This window comes from Scleropages formosus, chromosome 22 (assembly GCF_900964775.1).
Source record: "Scleropages formosus chromosome 22, fSclFor1.1, whole genome shotgun sequence".
NCBI lineage: Eukaryota > Metazoa > Chordata > Actinopteri > Osteoglossiformes > Osteoglossidae > Scleropages > Scleropages formosus.
In genome coordinates, this window is record NC_041827.1 from 17,629,047 (window position 1) to 17,648,642 (window position 19,596).

At 43.6% G+C, this 19,596-nt stretch overlaps 1 protein-coding gene across 1 annotated transcript in view; it reads left to right on the top strand.

Moving 5' to 3' along the window:
- atg7 (ATG7 autophagy related 7 homolog (S. cerevisiae)) overlaps nt 1-19,596 on the top strand; it is a 44,268-nt gene that overhangs the window by 9,889 nt on the left and 14,783 nt on the right. The window contains exons 12-19 of the mRNA XM_018744510.2: nt 160-304; nt 754-912; nt 4,757-4,951; nt 5,910-6,170; nt 6,339-6,454; nt 10,244-10,319; nt 15,170-15,250; nt 18,946-19,068. Coding sequence (XP_018600026.1) covers nt 160-304; nt 754-912; nt 4,757-4,951; nt 5,910-6,170; nt 6,339-6,454; nt 10,244-10,319; nt 15,170-15,250; nt 18,946-19,068 — 1,156 coding nt within the window. The remainder of the gene's footprint in view (nt 1-159; nt 305-753; nt 913-4,756; nt 4,952-5,909; nt 6,171-6,338; nt 6,455-10,243; nt 10,320-15,169; nt 15,251-18,945; nt 19,069-19,596) is intronic.

A 19,596-nucleotide genomic window follows, 5' to 3' on the forward strand; every position in this document is an offset into this window, starting at 1 on the left:
AGTGGCAAAAAAGACTTTTGAGTTATGGAAAGAAACAAGTCATGAACAGTCTTTGGTTTCAGTTCAGTTTGTAAGACGAGGTGTGTGTAACTGAAGGGTTTAGCAGCTGCGATGTGCAGGTGTGTAAAGCTGTGCCCTTTCGTGTTGGCCGTACACAAGGCTAGCGGAGTCGTCTGTGGACCTGAACCTCAAGCTGATGCGATGGAGGCTGGTGCCCTCACTGGATCTGGATAAGGTAGTCTCTACCAAGTGCCTGCTGCTGGGGGCCGGAACCCTGGGCTGCAACGTGGCGCGGACCCTGATGGTGAGCAGCTGCTCTCACGGCGAGAGGCCCCACTCTCCTCTGCAAACATTCACACTACGCAAATGGGCAGTGTGGACGGTGTGAAGTCGTATCTATGTACCTAAGGCCCTCTGGATGTGGAGCGAATAAATGCACATTTCACTTGCTGAGTGCAACTTGACATGTAGCTGTTTTTTTATAACCTGAGACTCTCCAGTATTTTAAGTGTGAAATTTTAGCTGTATTTCTCATTGCATGGAAAACCACCTTTGACTTCAGTAACTTTACCTTTCTTTTCTAGTGTTTGAATAAGAGAGCCTAAAATCATGTTTCTAACCTGTGGCTAAATAAAGGGACTGTGATGATGGTTATAATAAAAACATTAATAATGATAACATTGATAATAGTGTAATTTCTGCCTTGATGCGGGAGGTCTATTTTTTTTCTTCTTTATTTCTGCTGCCCTGCAGGGCTGGGGAGTGCGGCACATCACCTTTGTGGACAACGCAAAGATCTCTTATTCGAATCCGGTGCGACAGCCCCTGTATGAATTCGAGGACTGTCTGGGTGGTGGGAAGTCCAAGGCTCTGGCAGCAGTGGAGCGGCTTCAAAAGATCTTCCCTGGAGTGGTGAGCTTCCACTCGGCCTTGGGTCCAGTCTCACCCCCCCAGTATGACTTCCGTCACAGTGCTCGGATGAGCCCCGCCTCTTTATGTTCTGTGCACCTCTTATAGCCCCACCCCTTATCCACACCCTGTAGGACCACTTATAACCCCGCCCCTTCTCCATACCCTGCTGTACTTCTTAGAGGTGAACCCTGCGCACCGCGGTATTCAAGCTGACGCCGGAGGCAATAATGTCCCATCGTTTCCTATGTCAGGCCTCCCTTGGAGATGTTGGGCCACTGAGGTTTTCGATAAAGCGGTTTGCTCTTGTGTAGCTCTGAGGACCCCTTGGGCACATCCTCTCTAAGGCTGTGAAGCAGATCACCAAGGAAACGCTGCTGCTGCTCCGAGCTGCCCCCACAGCACCTGCTAACTCTCTGTTTACGCTTCCGTGCCTCTATATTTGGAGTCAGCGGCAGCTTGTTAACGCCCCGATTTCACAACAGATCAGTTACACTTTGCTTCGGTTTTAAGTGCCATCTCTTTTTGCAGAAAATAAATAATGCAGAATATAGAGGACAGTTTTGGGAGATGATGGCATTTTTTCTGAGTGTGCGTGTTTTGTACGTGCATGCGGATGTGTAGGCGTGGTTAGGTTTGTCGGATCCATGAGGGGGTTGGTCTTTACAATAGAGTGAACTTGTGCTTCCTGTGATTCAGTGCTTGTACTGGACATTACTGGGTGGAAGGTTTCATGCTGTTTGGGGGGGGGGGGTGTGTGTGTGTGTGTGGGGGGAGGGGGGTAAGGATGGATGGAGACTCTCGACCTCAGCATCATCATGGATCGTACTGCTTCCCAGAGTGTACATTGGTTCAAATAGATTAATAGTCCCTTTGTAATTAATTTATAGTACCTTTGTCTTCTCACGTCAGTGAAATCATGTTTTTATCACCTTTCTCTAAAGTGACTTAGTGTGTTGTTTGTAAACTCAGCTACTTACACTGCTTTACGCATTGATGCAGTGGGGTAATTTTTACTGTATGAGTTCAGGGTAAGTACCTTACATTTATTACATTTATACATTTATTACAGCAGACACTTTTGTCCAAAGCGACTTCCAGTGAACTCTGTATAGTGTTATCAGCCCACACACCTTATTCACCAAGGTAACTTACACTGCTAGATATACTACTTACACTGGGTCACTCATCCATACATCAGTGGAACACACACTCTCTCTGTCACTCGCACACTATGGGGGAACCTGAACAGCGTGTCTTTGGAGTGTGGGAGGAAACCAGAGCACCCAGAGGAAACCCCTGCAGACATGGGAAGAACATGCAAATTCCACACAGACTGAGCAGGGATCAAACCCATGTCCTCTCACACCACCCAGGTGCTGTGAGACAACAGCACTACTTGTCCCACCCTGTATCTTGATCAAGGGCACTACAACAGGAGGTGCAATTTGAACCCAAGTCTTTTGTTTGCAAGGTAATGGTGCTAACAGCTGTGCTGCCTACTACTCCATAGATGAAATTGTTAGATATAGTGATTTTGCCTTGTTTTTCCCCTGGTCTACGGCACAAATGACGGGCCCCTCCCCCAAAACATCATTACATTTATTCATTTGACAGACCCTTTTCTTCAAAGCCATACACAATGTTACTACCTACAATTTTTTTATCCATTTATACAGCTGGGTAATTCCAGTGAGTACTTCCTCAAAGGTACAACAGCAGTAGGTGAGATTCAAACCTGCGACCTTTGGGTCAAAAGGCAGTGGCTCTATTCACTATGCTACCAGCTGACACATTATTTATTTGAAAATGAGGGCAGTTTCCTGAGATGATAGCAGATCACAGCACAGAGCTTCAAGATGGGAGCCTCAGTCCAGAGTGGCAGTGTACTTGTGCACGTGTCTGCAGTAACACAAGAGCCTCGAACCCACACTGTGCCAACTACACTGCCACTTTTTCTGTGCCTTTTTACAGTTGTAAGTGTGACTCTCTCACTTCTTCTAGGAATGAGCCTCAGTTGTTTTGCTGTTGAAGAAATCAGTGCTTTATTAATATGATCCCTTTGCTTTGGATATAACCAGCCATTGTGTTCTTTTGTGAGAATAGTGTACAATGGCTCCCTGTAAGGTACCTAACTTCAGTTGATTAAAAAGTAAAAATTACCCAGCTGCATAAATTGGTAAATCAGTGTAAGTAGCTTAATACTGTATGTCACTTTGGGGAAAAGTGTCTGATAAATGTAAACATACTGCCCAGTGTATGTGAATAATGCTACTGCATATGAAGACATTGGAGATGCAGCTGTGAAAGTGTGTGAGGAAGTGCAGTCGGGGACACGCACACCCTGTCCTTCCTGACGATGGATGGGTGTTTGTTTTTTTTTTTTTGATCAGTGACTGTCGGCCAGGTCACCTGCAGCGTCACCCCCCAAGAAGACTTTATCAGCTGGCTCTCAGTGGTGATCAAATTAGCCTCCTGGCCTCTTGATTCTGTGAACATCATTAATTCATATCATCTCTCTTTATCGATTTTCACTGCCTGTCTCTGTAATGAGTCCCCTGCCAGCCGTCTACCTGCTCTACCCGCTCGGTGTCATGCCAATTAGCTCTGTGTGCCAGCAGTGAGGTGCCCCAGTGGTAATTGCATCTACCCCTTTGTAGCCCCCCCTCCAAAAACATCCGGTTCTTCGATGCACCCCCCACCCCTAGCAGGCCCCTTTGGAAGGCTCAGGGAAAGAGGGTGTGAATGTGGTGCATGCTCACACACAGGATCATGGTGCGGTTCTGCAGCACCTCTGTTGTCACTAATTATATCTTTACCATGATAATGGACCAAATCAGTGACCAGAGCAGTGTGTCAAATTCCTCAAGTGCATTCAAGAGCACGTGCCGTGTGGATCTTTTTGAGGTCTAAATGAATAATGTATAACTGTTATTCTGTGCGTAGTGTGACTCTGCAGTGTTTTCCATTAAGAATACACTTACATTTATTTATATCTGCTTCAAATGTTAATCTACTTACACTGATTTACTCATTTACACAGCAGGGAAATTTTTACTGTATCAATTCAGGGTAAGTACCTTGGTCAAGGGTACTACAGCAGAAGAGGGATTTGAAGTTGGGACCTCTAGTTCAAAAGCAGAAGTTTTAACCACTGTGCTACCTGCTTTCCCAGAATAATACTGTTTTAATACTTTATTTTTTGCTCCAGTGCAGCAGTGAGTGTTTACATCTCTGGTTGTTCATACTTTGTCTGTGATGAGTAATTTTCACTCGGTCCCACCTTAGCTATTTTAAGAAGTTGTAGTGCGTTCGGCGTAAATCGGTGACGGAGAATATGTATGTTCTTTTTTAATCCAGCAGGAGTGTTGGGGCTGTACAGTGGCACAGCAGGTTGCACTTGTGCCTGACAACTCTTGAGCTGTGGGTTCGAACCTTAATTGCTCTGGAACTTGCACGTTTGCTTGGATTTCCTCCTGCAGTCCAAAGACATGCATTTCTGGTGAATTGGTGGCTCTCAATTGCTGTAGTGTGTGAGTGAATAAGCTTATACGATTGCCCTGTGTCTGGACAGTTTGCTGTTTCATGCTCTGTTCTTCATAGGGCCACAGTGGTCTTGACCCTGAGTTGGACATGAAGTCACATTTATTCATTATTCTCACACAGTTTTTTCAAAAGCAACCTTGATAAAGGGCACTGGAGCCCTAGGTGGAATACGAACCTGCAACCTCCAAGGCAGTGGCTCCGACATTTACAACATCTGTGGTTATTGATAAAGGGTAGAAGGGCTCTTTGCTCTCCTGTGTTTCCCCTGTGAGCAGCTGACCACCGTACTTGTTCCTTCCAGAAAGCCGAGGGCCACACGTTGAGCATCCCCATGCCAGGCCACCCAGTGAACTTCTCGGAGGCCACCATGGCACAGGCCCGCCAGGATGTGGAGAAGCTGGAGGCTCTGATCTCCACTCACGATGTGGTCTTCCTGCTGATGGACACACGTGAGAGTCGCTGGCTGCCCACAGTTATCGCTGCCAGCCAGAGAAAGGTATAGTAGCACCTGCTTAGAGCCACGACAACCCTCCTCACACCAATGTGTGCACACTAGCGTGGCTTGAATCCTGAGCTCCATCTTGTGTTTTTCCACTTTAAAACAAGCCTAAGGCCTTTAGATCTGGGACCTTCAAAAATGCTGCCATTGACTTACAGCACTTCCATATTCAGTTTATTGATTTGATTTAGTTGTGCGGGAGAACATTTTCAAAGCATAGCAGCAGAAATGTCTCCAGAATAAATGTGGCAGTTGACTTGAGAAAGGCTTGAAGGCTCTGTTTATCCTAAACTGACCTAAACTTGAAAAAGGTACGTGTTTTTGCAGACTGAATTTTAAAAAGGGGGATTTTGAATTTTGGAAGCTCTTGACACAAAATATTTAAAGAATTGCATAAATTCCACAATCAGTCTTTTTCCTTCTCATGCAGGTGTTTTCATGTGGCTTTTAAAATTCTAGGTATAATTTTCATGCTGTCAAAATGAGTGTAATGTATGACGCATGAAAATGTGTGAATCCCCAAACCCACTTAAAGACTGTCAGAATATATTAACTTTCGGCATAGATTTTTGTCACGGTTCCCATAAAGATATTAGTACTCCATTTCACATAATTTTACAGGAGAAAAAAGTGAAATGTGACAGGGAGTGTTCTGAATTTTTGTTGCCTTGATAGTGGATCAGTCAATCATGTAAAAGTGAAAGGTATAGTGCAGGGGGTGTTGCTAAAATTGGGGATGGGGTGTCAGAGAACACTTGTAGTCTTTAAAGGAAGTGTGTGTGTGTGTGTGTGCTGAGGGGATTTGGATAAAAATCCCAGCAGTCTGGATCCACGGCTTCCTTGGGTGTAAAGATTGAAAAACAGAGCCAACTTGAGCACCACCTTCAAAGAAACCATAGGAAGTTGGTGGAAGTGGGGTGTGTAACTGTGTGATTCTCCTGACCATCCCCTGCAGCTCATCATCAATGCGGCGCTTGGCTTTGACACCTTCGTCGTCATGCGACACGGCCTGAAGAGACCAAAGGGCATGGAGTCGGCCGCCTCCAGCCCCTCCTCCGCTGAGCCGAGCCCTGCATCTGAGACCTGTTCCTCCTCTTCCTCCACTTCTCCATCAAACCGTGGCGCCGCAGGCTTCCCAGGATCCTCTCTGTTCTCCAACATCCCTGGACACAGGCTGGGCTGCTATTTCTGTAATGATGTTGTGGCTCCTGGAGATGTGAGTTTACCACATTGGGTACTGCCTAGTTAGAAGAACCAGGGACACTTTGGATACTATCAGTGTAAGGGAAAAAAAGAGCTCAGATAGTGATTGTATTAATGTCTAAGAATAAGCTGTGATGCTACCAAACTTCCTTGGGTGAAACTCTGATTGTTCACATTGCAGTCCACAAGAGATCGGACCCTGGACCAGCAGTGCACCGTGAGCCGGCCCGGCCTGGCCATGATAGCTGGGGCGCTTGCTGTGGAGCTGATGGTCTCAGTCCTGCAGCACTCAGAAGGGTAAGCACTTTGTCAGTCAATCACCAGCTCCCTCTTATCTTCTTAGCCAACGACCAGCTCTTTTCCTTCAGATACTGTAAAAACACCCCTCATTTTCTCCATTATCTAAAAACACATGTAACGCACAACTGAGCGCAGAGTTTCAGTTGGTGATACATATGTTTTTATCTCTGACCAGTAAATTTGTATTGTTCAGTATTTTCTATAAGGGCAGGAAGCTCTGGTTGTCAGGGTAGCGGAGACTGTCGCCACATGTGGCTAATTGAGCAGAGTCACGTTCCAACCAGCCATGTTGGCAGGTTTCATTATGAAGACAGTGTAGCATCTCCTACATGCTGTCCACACCCTGATTTTTCATGTCTCCAGTTTACAACTTAACTGATTCAACTATAGTTTCATTGCACTATTTCAGATAATAAAAATAACTACCCAGATTATCTTTTTTTTTTCCCAATTTTTTTTTTTTTATGTGAACTCTTCCCCTCTTCTGTTTGATTTTGAGCTGGACTAATATTTTGTAAGAGAACTTTGCATTTTGAAGAACAGATTCTATTGTTGTGGTTTTTATTGCCTTTGTTCTAGTTTTTCTTCATTTCAGTGAGTATACGCACATTGGTTTACATACCAGAGAGCAGAAGTGTGTGTTTCAATGGGTTGCATAATATCTTCTGAACTTCAGAAGCACACTACTAGAATACAGTGTATGGTACACCAAATACCAGTGTCACCTGTAACAGTGAAGACTTGGACTCATTTGTCCATAGTACTCATTTCCAGTCATCGACCATCCATTGTCTCTGTTCTTTTGCCCATTTTGACCTTTACTTTTTATTTGCCTGTTTTAGATATGGCTTTTTCTTTGAAACTCTGCCTCTGAGGCCAGCAACCCAGAGTTGTCTTTTCACTGCACATGACACTGGTATTTGGCATGAACGGTTCACCTCACTCTTAGTGTGTGAGTGACAGAGAGAGTGTGTGTGTGTTCCACTGATGTATGGATGAGTGACCCAGTGTAAGTAGTGTATCTAGCAGTGTAAGTTACCTTGGTGAATAAGGTGTCTGGGCTGATAGTACTACATAGACTTCATTGGATGTCGCTTTGGAGAAAAGCGTCTGCTAAATAAATAAATGTAAATGTAAACAGTCAACTGAGGACCTGTAAGGCGCCTGTTTCTCAAACTGCAGACTGTGATGTACTTATCGTTTTGTGGAGTTATCTGCTCCTTCTGCTTCTTTTTCTATACTGACGAGATCCCGTTTCCACTATTCCCTCAAGACAGTAGTGGACACCAACTCTTCAGTTTCTTGGCAGTTGACACATGGAATAACCTTCATTTCACAAAACAGTAGGCTGATGTTTGTTGAGAAAATTTAGTTTTGGCCATTTTTGAACCTAGAAATGAACTAGTAATGGCTGCTGAAAATGGGATTTTGCAGTCATATGTGAATAATAAATTATAAATCTGTTATTTTAAGCTGTAATAGCCATTCACAACATTAGTAATGATGTCTTGGCTACATTTTAAAATGAATTTAATGGTACCTTGACAAGAGGTATCACTTCTTTCAAAAACAAAAATTTCTGCGTGATTTCAAACTTTTGAACACTGGTATATGTGTGTCTTGTTTCATTCCTACATTTCCTGAGGTTTACAGTTTAAGGCACTTTTGCAACAAATGAATTTTGTCACGATTTCTGCGCTATTTTTACTAGCTGTAGTGATGTTAAGCTGATGAAATGTTTGTCTTTTAAAACACTTTATTGTCAAATCATTCTACTAGACGTGTGATTTACTTGTAGCTGAAATTCTTTTAAAAAAAAAAAAAAAAAAAAAATCAGACTGTTTGCTGCTGTACCCTTGAGACCCATAACACCGTGGTTTTTAAATCCACGGTCCAATAATTTCTTAATATATACTGATCACCTTCTACCAGGAGACTTGAAAGTTAAGAAATGATTTGTTGTAAAGTACAGTCTATAGCATTTTGTAGATGGTTGAGAGACAAGTACTCTGCACCACATTTTTAACAGACTCCATTTGAAGGGAACCATCCTGTAGTTGTGTTGAACCAAACCAATACTGTAAATGTATGGGACACCCCAATACCACAAATTAACCTTGTTTAGCCAAGTGAAATGTTATTTTATATGTAATAAAAGTTGTATTCTAAAGTCACTGAACACAGAATTTAGGGCTGTTGTGAAGTTTCACATGTGTCACATGAACAAATTTCCAATCTTATTTTGGAAATGTTTAGGGACATGATCCTGCCGGGTTTTAACATATTCACACTTCTAATGGTTCAGGTCAAACAGATCAAATGAGCTGATATTGTCAGTTATGATTACAGTTTTCTTTTCTGAGATTTCATGCAATATTGTACAAATGTGGTGCCATGTTTCTCAGGGCCTGCTGGCGGAGGTAAATCCGAAGGAGTATTATTTTCTGAATATTATGTGATATGTTCTGTTCTCTATGTAGAACAATGTTCTGTCAAATTAGGGTTGAAACCCCGATCTTACATTCTTTGGGACCGTAACGCTGGGGGGACCTTGGGCATCGTACCACGGTCCCTCACAGGTGCTTTCATCTTCATTTTCCTTGTAATGTGAGTGTGGGGGGCCTCCATCGTGTTTCCGGATTGTGCCTGAAAATAACACCGAAAGGCCCTTGAGATGCATTAAGCTGTTTGTGAAGGAGTCCTCCGCATGGCCTGGATTAAAGGCTTGGGATTGCCATACCTACAAAGGGAACATTCTTACTACATTCTGAAGGACATTTAGTAATTCACAGGCAGAAGGTGTACTGTCTTTACCACTCATGCCAGGTGAAGTTAGGAAATTATGACACCTTGTAGGTGTTGATTAGAAGGAACACATCTGTTCAACATCAATTGAAATACTATCGTTAAAACATGGAAACAAATAAATGCTGTTATGACTCAAACAGCCTTCTTCGTTTGCCCTGTACTGGGTAACTGGAGTCCATGTTTAATAGTGTGCTCTGAATAAATGGTGTTAGCATGCCGTCATCAGCATGGTAGGAAGTTATGATAATATGTAATAATTTAGCCCAGTGGTCCAGCTGGTGAGCCTCAATATTAATAGCATGTTTATTCTTGTATTAATACATTTATATAGAATGCAGTCTGGATGCCAGGTGTTCAGCGTATACACGCCCTGTAGCCATACTGGGAACCCGTTAGACTGTATCATTGCTTTCGTGATTTTTGGAGCATGTTTTCTATACGTTGTGAGCCGTGTTGCAGGGTCAAGACACGTTGCATTGTGGGAAAGGCAGAAGGAGTAGGGAGAGGAGCGTGCCAACGTGTCCACGTGGGAGCTGCTAGGCAATCGCTGTTAAGATGAAGGCCGTCTCCTGTAGGCAAGGCGCGCCGTCCATGTGCAGCATCTCCCGTTATATACTGATCTGACCCGACAGCCCCTGCGTCACTTGCTCAGCGATGAATGAATTCAATTACACGTTAAGACTTGTTTTACAACGCGCCTAATTCTCACAGTGTCTTCCTTTTAGTCCATGAAACTTTATTTTTGGAACATTGTGAGCCATGTTGCTGAAAAATATTTAAAGCACAGATGCAGCTGGAAATCAGGGTCAATGTGCAGGGGCTCGAATGGGGCATCATCTCTTGGCGAGATCCACCCTCGATACTGAGGTGCGTTGATGGCTCCCGTCACGGCGCTGGGGGTGGAGGCAATGGATGTTATCCAAAGTGACCCCTGCTGTCTCCTCTCTGTCTCACTCCCTCATCTCCCCTCCCCCACAGCGGCTACGCCATCGCCAGCAGCAGCGATGACAGGATGAACGAACCTCCGACCTCTCTGGGCCTGGTTCCTCATCAGGTCAGTCATCCAGAAGCTTCCACATGACTCACCTGCCTTTCGCCTTCCCTCAAGTCAATGCAAATCATAATTGCCTGGCTGCCAATTATCTGATTACTACACACCCAATTTGTCTTGTGCCCCCCCCCCCCCCTCCTCATTGCCTCCATCATACATTTGAGGTTGCCATAGAAATATGCATGATTTTCAAAGGCAAACTCTACAGCTGTCTAAGCGGGGAGAATGATGTCGCCGGCATGACTCAAGTCTGCGATAGTCACTTCCTGTTCTGTGCATCCATCAGCTCACTTATATAACCTGTTTGAGATCTCCACTTTCCTCCGCCGTGCAGAGGCATCGTCATGATGAGAAACTGTCGAGTGGGGCTGCAGGAAATGGCCTGACGCACATGTTTCGTTTGTATCCTCTGTTTACTCTGTCCATTTACCAGGGAAGTTGCATCTTAAAGCATTTCTGCTGCAGGATATAGGTGCTTGTGATGAATAGACATGGAAAGAAGGTGCACTTAGCGTCCTGCCTCAAGTCGGCAACTTGTGTCTTTATCAGTGCCAGTGATAAGAGGAGACTGGGATCATGCACCTGCTCACGTCTCAATAGCGGGAATAAGATCGGGGTGATCTGTAGGAAAAGAGTACACTGGGTCCTGGGGTATTTATAATTGTATTTTCTTCACTTGTCTGTTGTGGAGCAAATGTCACATTTCCGACTATTACCAACATTGGTTGGTAGTAAAGAGCACCTACACTGAGTAGGAGTGCGGGACTGCAGTAACTGAGCTCAGTTCCACAGTGTTTACAGTTTGCGTCCAGTTTTCCCTGGTCGGTGATGTGTCAGCATTAAGTTGAAACTTGCTGAGACAACATGTGTTTATTTTCAGTTAATTTAAATTAGTCTTACTTTTAAGCTAACTCAATGTTAACAAACTCTGAATAAATGCTAAAAGTCTTATAGCATACTTGAATGTGTTATAAGTATATCTAAGACTTTCAAAACGTACAGAGCGATGAGGTACATTTGTTATGCTTTTATTGATTGCATGTATACTGTATAATAAAGCAAATGGAAAGTGTCCAAATGCTGATGAATGTAGTGCAGGTTGTTTGATGATAATACCATAGTAAAATAAATTCCTGGTTTCCCCACCCACAGGGTACCTGCCACATGCTCTATCCTGTGTTTCCAGGATAGACTCTGCATAGGACGAGTGGTTCATAAAAACAGAATGTGCAGGAAATTTTTAATTCAGTATAGTTTTTTCTGAGTTTTTCCACCATGTAACCTGTGGAATGGTGAAGGAACGTGCCTGTCATTGAGTTTTGGTTGATTCTTATGTGCTGGTTGCCTCTACCAATTGAACAGACTTCCAGTTCCAGCTGTGTTTGAGTCGAGGAGCCGGTGCACTGATATATGAGGGTTCTGGAAAGGAGTGTGTGCCGCTGTTCGAAGGTCAGTCACACAATCCGAGCAGCTGATGCTGTTGCACAGGGGAAAAAAAATCACCCCTTTTACTGACCGTACGTTGACTTGGAGTGTTGCCTGCTCTGTCGAATGGTCCATTAATCCTCCGTGTATATGGTTCCAGAACGATCTGTATTGGCGAGTGCCCCCGTTTCTATTTATTTGGGTTTTATCTCCAGGAAGGTGGCGACTTTTTGCTGGCGTTACAACACCCTCGAGGCTGACAGGGACCATGGTAATCCTGGGGCCCTTGTTCTTGAGCCCTGGGGGAAATATGACTGATATGACTGATATCGCCTGAAAATACCACATTCCCCCCCCTGTTTGGTGCTCCTTCAAATGCTGTATAAATGTCAGTGCTGAGCTGCAGGAGGCTGGAGCTGCTCAGCAGCACCTTCCACCTTCTCACTGCTGTTCAGTCAGATATGTGAGCAAAAATCAATGCTATCCTGTATTTCTAGCCATCAGTACGCCGTCCCTTGCAGCGCTTATGGATGCAGTAGCAGCGGCACTTCCCCTGCCTCTACGTCATGTTAGTTTGTCTCACTTAGACAACAGTGGTGACTCTCCTGGGACACAAAGCTTTTGCTGTGCCTAGTATGATGAGACTGTATTACTGAGTTTTAGCTGGAAAATCACAGTGGCTGCAGATATTAATGTTCAGGTTCATTGGTAAAGCTTTGAACACATCATTTTAAAGCGCAGGGACTTCTGCATAGATTGATGGCATGAGAAATATTTAATATAACATATAAATTGCCACACGAAAGAGGTGCTGCTTGAAAGTATGTGAATCCCTTGTATCCCTTCGTTTTACCACAAAATGGTTATTTAATGAGAATCTGTGTTTCTCATGTGACAAAATAGGTGTCTGATGACCAATTCTTTATGTCGCTTTAGAGGAAATTGTATGTAGTAGAAACACACAAGTAGTGCAGGTGCAAAAAATGAGTGAACTCCAAGTTGCATTGGTTAAACCAAGTAGATAAGTGGAATCAAGGATGTAAATCATAGTGATTTGTTAATTTTTGTTTTAGTTCATTTGCAGATTTAAGATTTGGATTTTTATGTTTAATATTTTATACAACACTAATAACCATCCCTGTAGGGCTCACATACTTTCAAGCAGCTCTATGTTCTGTGTGACGTATTAGGAAAAGAGTTGCAACAAAATGGCAGTTGATTCCAGGGAGTCCAGGATATTCTGGGCATTTTTTGGCAATGTCACGCACTATAAAGTGGGTGTGCGGTGCCTCCATGTGGCTGCTCAGGGAGCTGGCTGCTCCTCGGCACCCTGCTCATCTCTACGTGTCCTGTCCATACGAACATGGTATGCATGTTTGCAATAACTTATTTCTATATAAATGAAGAAATGTAAATCCAGTAACGGCATATATAGGACTGAAATAGAATGCTGACTCTATCTATCTATCTATCTATCTATCTATCTATCTATCTATCTATACATCCATCCAATGCTATTCTCCAAATATACAGTATACACATGTTAAGGTACTTAGAAAATATTTATTTACCCATTTATACAGCTGGGTCATTTTTACTGTATTGATTCATAGTAAGTACCTTGATCAAAGGGACTGCATCAGGAGGTGAGATTCAAACCTGGGTCGTTTGAATGAAAGGCTGCAGCTCTAACCACTGCACCACCTGTTGGTTCATACTGCACTGATTGTATATGATTCAGTGAAGATTAGTTGACATGAATGTCAGACACTGTCCTGAACTTTTTAACCCATGCAGCGCCCCCTCTTGGCTGCTTAGGAGTGCCTGACATGCAACAGCCTCTTGCGCCGCCTCTCCTCGACCTGTTGCGTTACTCGGAAACCCGCAGTACACCACGAGTTCCTGTCCCAATATCAATTGCACTGTGCCTGTGTTTTAGCTGTATTCATATTATTGTGGTTAGCTGTTTGGTTGTGGACTCAGTTTCCCACAGCGCCTCCTAGAGGTTGCAGTGTCAACAGCTGGGGGTTTGATGAAGAGTTTGTAGCACCAGCTGTTCAGATCTGCCAACAGCGACACCATTGAGAGCTCGGCACAAAGAGGAATCATTTGGGGCAGCAGGTGGCGCAGCAGTGAGAGCTGCTACGTTCAGTGCTAAAGGTTGTAGGTTCAAATCCCCCTCCTGCTGCACCACCCTTGATCAAGTTGTATATACTGAACTGATACAGTAAAAATTACTTTGCTGTATATAAATGGGTAAATCAGTACAAGTATCTCAGTGTAGAAAGAAAGTGGACATTTATCTAAAGGAACACCTTGGTTTGTTTGTGTGTGTTTTGGTCTGGTTTGTTTGCAGTGATTTATGAAACACTGTGAGCTCCCTCAACATGGGGTATCCCTGTTGTAAACATGTTGGCGTAGAAGTTATGCACTGACTCCTCGTTGCGAAGAGCTGAGTTACCGATTTATCAAAAATACATTTTTAAAGTTTATTTTTAGTTACATATTCTGTTATTGATTTTCTAAAACTGCTGTCTGTTGCAGAGCAAACTGCTCTGTGTTTACCGTCTGAGCTCATAGGTGGCAGATGGCAGCCTAATTGCAACTTACTTTGGCTGTTTATAGCTGGTGTCTGGAGATCCTGAGTTTCACTTTGTGTAGCAAATGCATTTTTGTTGTCAGTCATTTTGTTTTGTTTTAGATTTAATGTACTTCAGAATTAATATAAACATTATATTTTTCAGCATATTGTATTTTTCATTCCCTAACCAGCAAACACATAGAGGGATGTCTGTATTTTTACGTTTTTACTGATTGTGATATAGTGGTAACTATGACGTTTGAAATACAAACAAAACGAGTTATGAACGCAGTTCTAGTCTCAACTGTATTCTTAAGTCGAGGAGCTGCTGTATTAGAAGCTGTTCCATTCTTAACCTGAAGCTCTTTTAAGAATTTTAGGGATGTTTTCCAAATGAGTGACACCCTGCTGCTTTAATACTTGCTTTACATAATATACATGATTTGTGTTCAGTTACATCTGTGCGTCTTTGGGTGTCACAAGGTTCAGCAGTGCGAAAAAGAGCCGTGTAAAAAGAGCTCAATATGATCATTATTTATCAATATTAATTTTGCAGTTGTTCTGTAATGTAAGTGCAAAAGTTTACCAAAGGCTAGAATGTTTTTAAGCTGAAAAACTGCTTGGATCTCTGTTTTAAGAAGTATGACATTTATGTTCTTTAATTATGGTTAATTCCACTCTGGTTTTGCTAAAAGCAGTAGAAGTGGACCAGAAGAACCAGCTTGTTCCAGAGTGGCAATGCATGGAGAACTGCAGGAGGCGCTGTGGTCAAAGAAAACTACTCAACATGTCATGTCTTCCTATAGCAGATTGTAATGTTTTTCTTCGTGCTCCTTCATGTTTGCAGATCCGAGGATTCCTCTCAAGATTTGATAACGTCCTTCCAGCAAGTCTTGCTTTCGACAAGTGTACTGCCTGCTCTCCAATCGTAAGTGTCCCGGTGTCCCGCCCCGTTCTTTCTACGATTCCTTTCCTGGATCACATTTAATTCCACCTATTGATTGTGCTCTACCTGCACTTTCCAGTATTACACCCTTTTCATTACCCCCGTCTTTCCGTTTTCCAAGATACTGCCTGAGGTAGAACTTCCGTCAATTTCATTAGCGACAAAGGGAAATGGTGGTCGGCACAGCAGGTAGCACTGGTGCTTCACCAGTGCTGGGGTGCGCAGTTTGAACCTGGTTCGGTCTGTGTGGAGTTTGCATCTTCTCCCTGTCTTCCTGTTTGTTTGCTGTAGTTGCTCTGGGTCCTTCACACAGACCAAAGACATGTTTTTCAAGTGGACTGTTCACTCTGAATTGCTTGTGAGTGAGTGAGTGAGTGAGTGAGTGAGTGAGTGAGTGAGTGAGACAAGTTCCTGGCTGACAAAGAATTGCATGATGTCGTCAGTCAAAGTCACAGAGTAATTAATATCTCGGCTGGAATGAAGAGCAGCGCACTGTGCAGCTCCTGAAGTCACTCCAAAACGCACCGTACTCATCAGTCATTAATTTCGATCATTAATGTATCACAATGAACAGGGATAGTGATGTAGCGACAGAGATCAACAACACTTTGTTAGAAATAAGACCATCTGCCCGGAGAGAACACTTGCTGCATCCACAGTTGTTGCAGAGGAAGTATTTATGACACAGTAAAATAAGCACTTTTTGCTGAAATGATTCTCTCCAGGAATCTGCAGCGTGACATTTTGATGGATACAAACACATGATGTCTGCAAGCAGACGAGAGGCCGTCTGTCGTTTTGCACTGGGGCCATATGGTCTCAATCGTGGCCCAGTCAGGCGTTGATGTCATTGTCACATGCAAGTAATTAACCCCCGGATTGAAGTGTTTTTTCCCCCCTGGGGGGTTTTAGTGGCGCTGAAAGCTTTGAGTCCCATAAATCAGGGAGCAGCTCGACATCTTCCGCACGTGTGGACGTGGGCACCCTCATGGGCTCGCATCCGTAAACATGGCGCACGAGGCCTGCGGGCCGCTCGCCGCACTCTCCACCCCACTTCCAAACATCATTTGTATGAAAAGCAATTTGCAAAACATATTAGATGCGCTGGTTTCAAGTAAAAGCGGTATAGCAGAGCGCTTTGGTGAATAAAATTTTCAGTCCCGCAACTATACATGATCCAGATCTGTTTCACAAAGCTGACATTTTCTGAAGGCTTCATGTCAGAAAGTAGCAGGAATGTTGTAGACACAATAATAACAATAATAATGAAAAATGAAGCTGGTTGTGAAACTTCATCACTAAACTGAAAACTGTTTCCTTATCCTACATGGTTAACCAGACTATAATCACAGTAAATGGTACTTATTTATAACCTTTTAAAATTTGATTAATATGTACTGTTCATAAATGGGAGAGAATGATTTATTATAACACTTTTTATAATGCTAGGCAAAAGATAACCCTTTAGTCTAATTGCGTTTGTTTTGTTTCATTGTCAGGGATAACAGTCAAAACATGTATTTTTCATTTTGAAAATGGTTTGCATTTCTCTGTAATTTCCTGCAGTTTTGGAGCTTTTTTTCTTCAGCTTCTTCAGCACCCACTGTCTGAGACAGGAGACACTGTTACCGTGGAAACCAAACAATTCAGCTTCTTGGCTGAATTGTAATTTTTTTTTTTTTTTTTTCTTGTTTAGTTTTTTCTTTTCTTTTTTGCTTTGGAACTCAACCATGGCCTCCTAGCACAACTGCAATCCTCAGAAATAAATAATGGTAGCTGACACGACTCTGTCAGAAACGTGCCAACAAATCCACGTGAGAAAAGTTTGCAATGGCCAGCGGTGCGACTGTTTGGAATCACGAGATGAAGCGCTACCATGTGCGATGGCTTCAAAGCGACGACTCGAGGGCCGTGAAATTTTTATCTCCACTGATGACGACGAAAAAAAACCTCCAGTTACTGTGAACGGTTCTGAAGGAAGAGCTGTGAGAAAGCAGAGGGGCGTTCCACATCTTACCGCAAGAGGCTTATATAAACCAGATGTGCTGCCCCCGTATGTCACATGGCCGCTAGGCTTTATGGGCTGCATCAGTCAAAGCCTGGAATCATGGGATACGTGTCTGGAAAACATAATGAAATCTTGTAAATGTTCCATTGCTTCTGTTGCATGTTGCTAGGCGAAGGGTAGTTTCTGGCATGTACTGTCACTCTGACCTGTAGATACAGTGAAAGAACTTCAGACCTGTGCTGTATAGCAGATACTCCAGTGACTTGAGTCAAAGAGCAGAAGCACTTGTCCGTTACTCAGTGCTGGGAGCTTTTCCCCATGTTCCCTAGCTGGTCTTTTTTTTTTTTTTTTTTTTAAACCACCAACGTAGTCTTTCTACCCCTTTGTTACATAAGCTGCCATGGTAAGAGTACATCCATGGAGAGCTGTGTGATCTCTGTGGATGTGGCGTAACGATGGGGCTGGGCTGAAATGATAGACATGGGCCCCCTGCCATTCACGTACGGAAGGGCTGAAAGATCTGAATCACCCGAAGACTCACCTGAGCACAGAAACTCTGGGTCTTTATCGTTATTCTGGCACATTGCTGATAGCTGGTCACGGCGACCTTAAAATCCAGCTGTGGTCCTCTGTGACCCGACTCCGATGCTGGCTGCGAGCTCTAAAAATTTATGTGTCCATGAACCTTCTGCTGTCTGTTGGACCGCTGAATGACCAGAAACACGAAGAAGAGCAGGATGTGAACGAGACTGATAAGGCACGAATTGTGGAATTGAGAAAAGACATCTTGTGTGTGACTTCCTTATTTTTCACTCTATGGGTTGCGTCCAGTTCTGTGTACAGGGCGGTCGAGGCGATCGGTCCAGTGAACTTGAGAGAAGTTGGCCTGTGCTGAAGACAGGATGCGAGGCCTTTGCTAAAGAGGACAGAACACGGTGGTTGCTAGCAGGACCTTTGGCATTACTGAAGGGAATGAATTAACAGACGATCAAATGAATACAAAAATCAACAAGTAACTTCAGGATTTTGCCACTATTCATTAAGGTACTATCCGATTCAAATCACTTTCAAACCATTTCTGGTATGAGCTCCACAAGAAGATCCAAAATCAAAAGCACAAAGTTTTTCGGCTCTGATTCCGATGTGGTGGAATGATGCCCCAGAATCGTTGAATCTCCCTCTACATTTAAGAAGGGTCTCAAAACTCGCCTCTTTCAGACTCACTTCTCCACTGATCTCTTAAGAGCATGATAAATGTGTAAATGTTTAATAATTTTGCGGTTAGAAATTGTAGAATAATAGATAAGTGCAACAACTTGTGATATAAATGTTTAATAATTCTGTGTTTGAATTGTTGAATTAGGAGATTCTGCAGCTGCTCATCTGATTTATACTGGTTCGTAAGGTGCAATTTCAGAAATTGACATCACTTTAGAATCATGTGTCTGCATCCAAATCTCTCCTTTTGTTGATGTAATGCACTTTTCGTCATGTTCTCCGAGATATACATCACTTTGGAGAAAAGCATCTGCTAAATGAATCAATGTAAATGTAAGCAAGCGCATCTAGATTATTCATCCTGCAGCTGGTATAATGCCTCCGCCAGTCTTGCTGGGCAAGTGACTTGTGAAAATGGGTAATGAAGGTGTTGGCATCTGCATTTCAACAGGTTCTGGATCACTATGAGAAGGATGGCTTCCGGTTCTTGTCCAAAGTGTTCAACTCCTCACATTCGTTCCTGGAAGACCTGACAGGACTTACTCTGCTACACCAGGAGACGCAGGCCGCGGAGGTAAGAGCCTACTGCACCGATCCTGTGCCGCAGGACACCTCTATCGGTTCAACCCATCACCTCATTTTCTTCGTTGTGCAAACACTTCTTTCAGTGCCAGCTGTGGAAGGTGCTGGGATGGCGATGTCTAAAAGTAGAATTTCAGTAAGACATCAGTTAACAGCCCACGACTGCGGTAGATTTACCTGAAGAAGACAGTGTTCTTATGTGTGGACTAACAGGCAACCTCTGCGCACTGGATCACAGCAGAATGCCTGCAGAGGTCCTGATCCCATACGATGTGTTTGGGTACCCCACCCCCCCAGAACCGTAAGGGGTCCGATTCCTTGGGCGCTCCCAAAGCCGACAAGTACTTCCAGGTGGAGCGTTTATTTACCGACAATGTTAGTTTGAGGTGGCCCTTCGGTTTTTGCCAGGGCCATGAATCAGAACGCGTTCAGTGACAGATTTTCAGACCGCAGTGGTGAAAGCTCATACCCACGCGTAGCACACGTACCCACAGAGCTCCGCGTAACAAATGACCCTCCG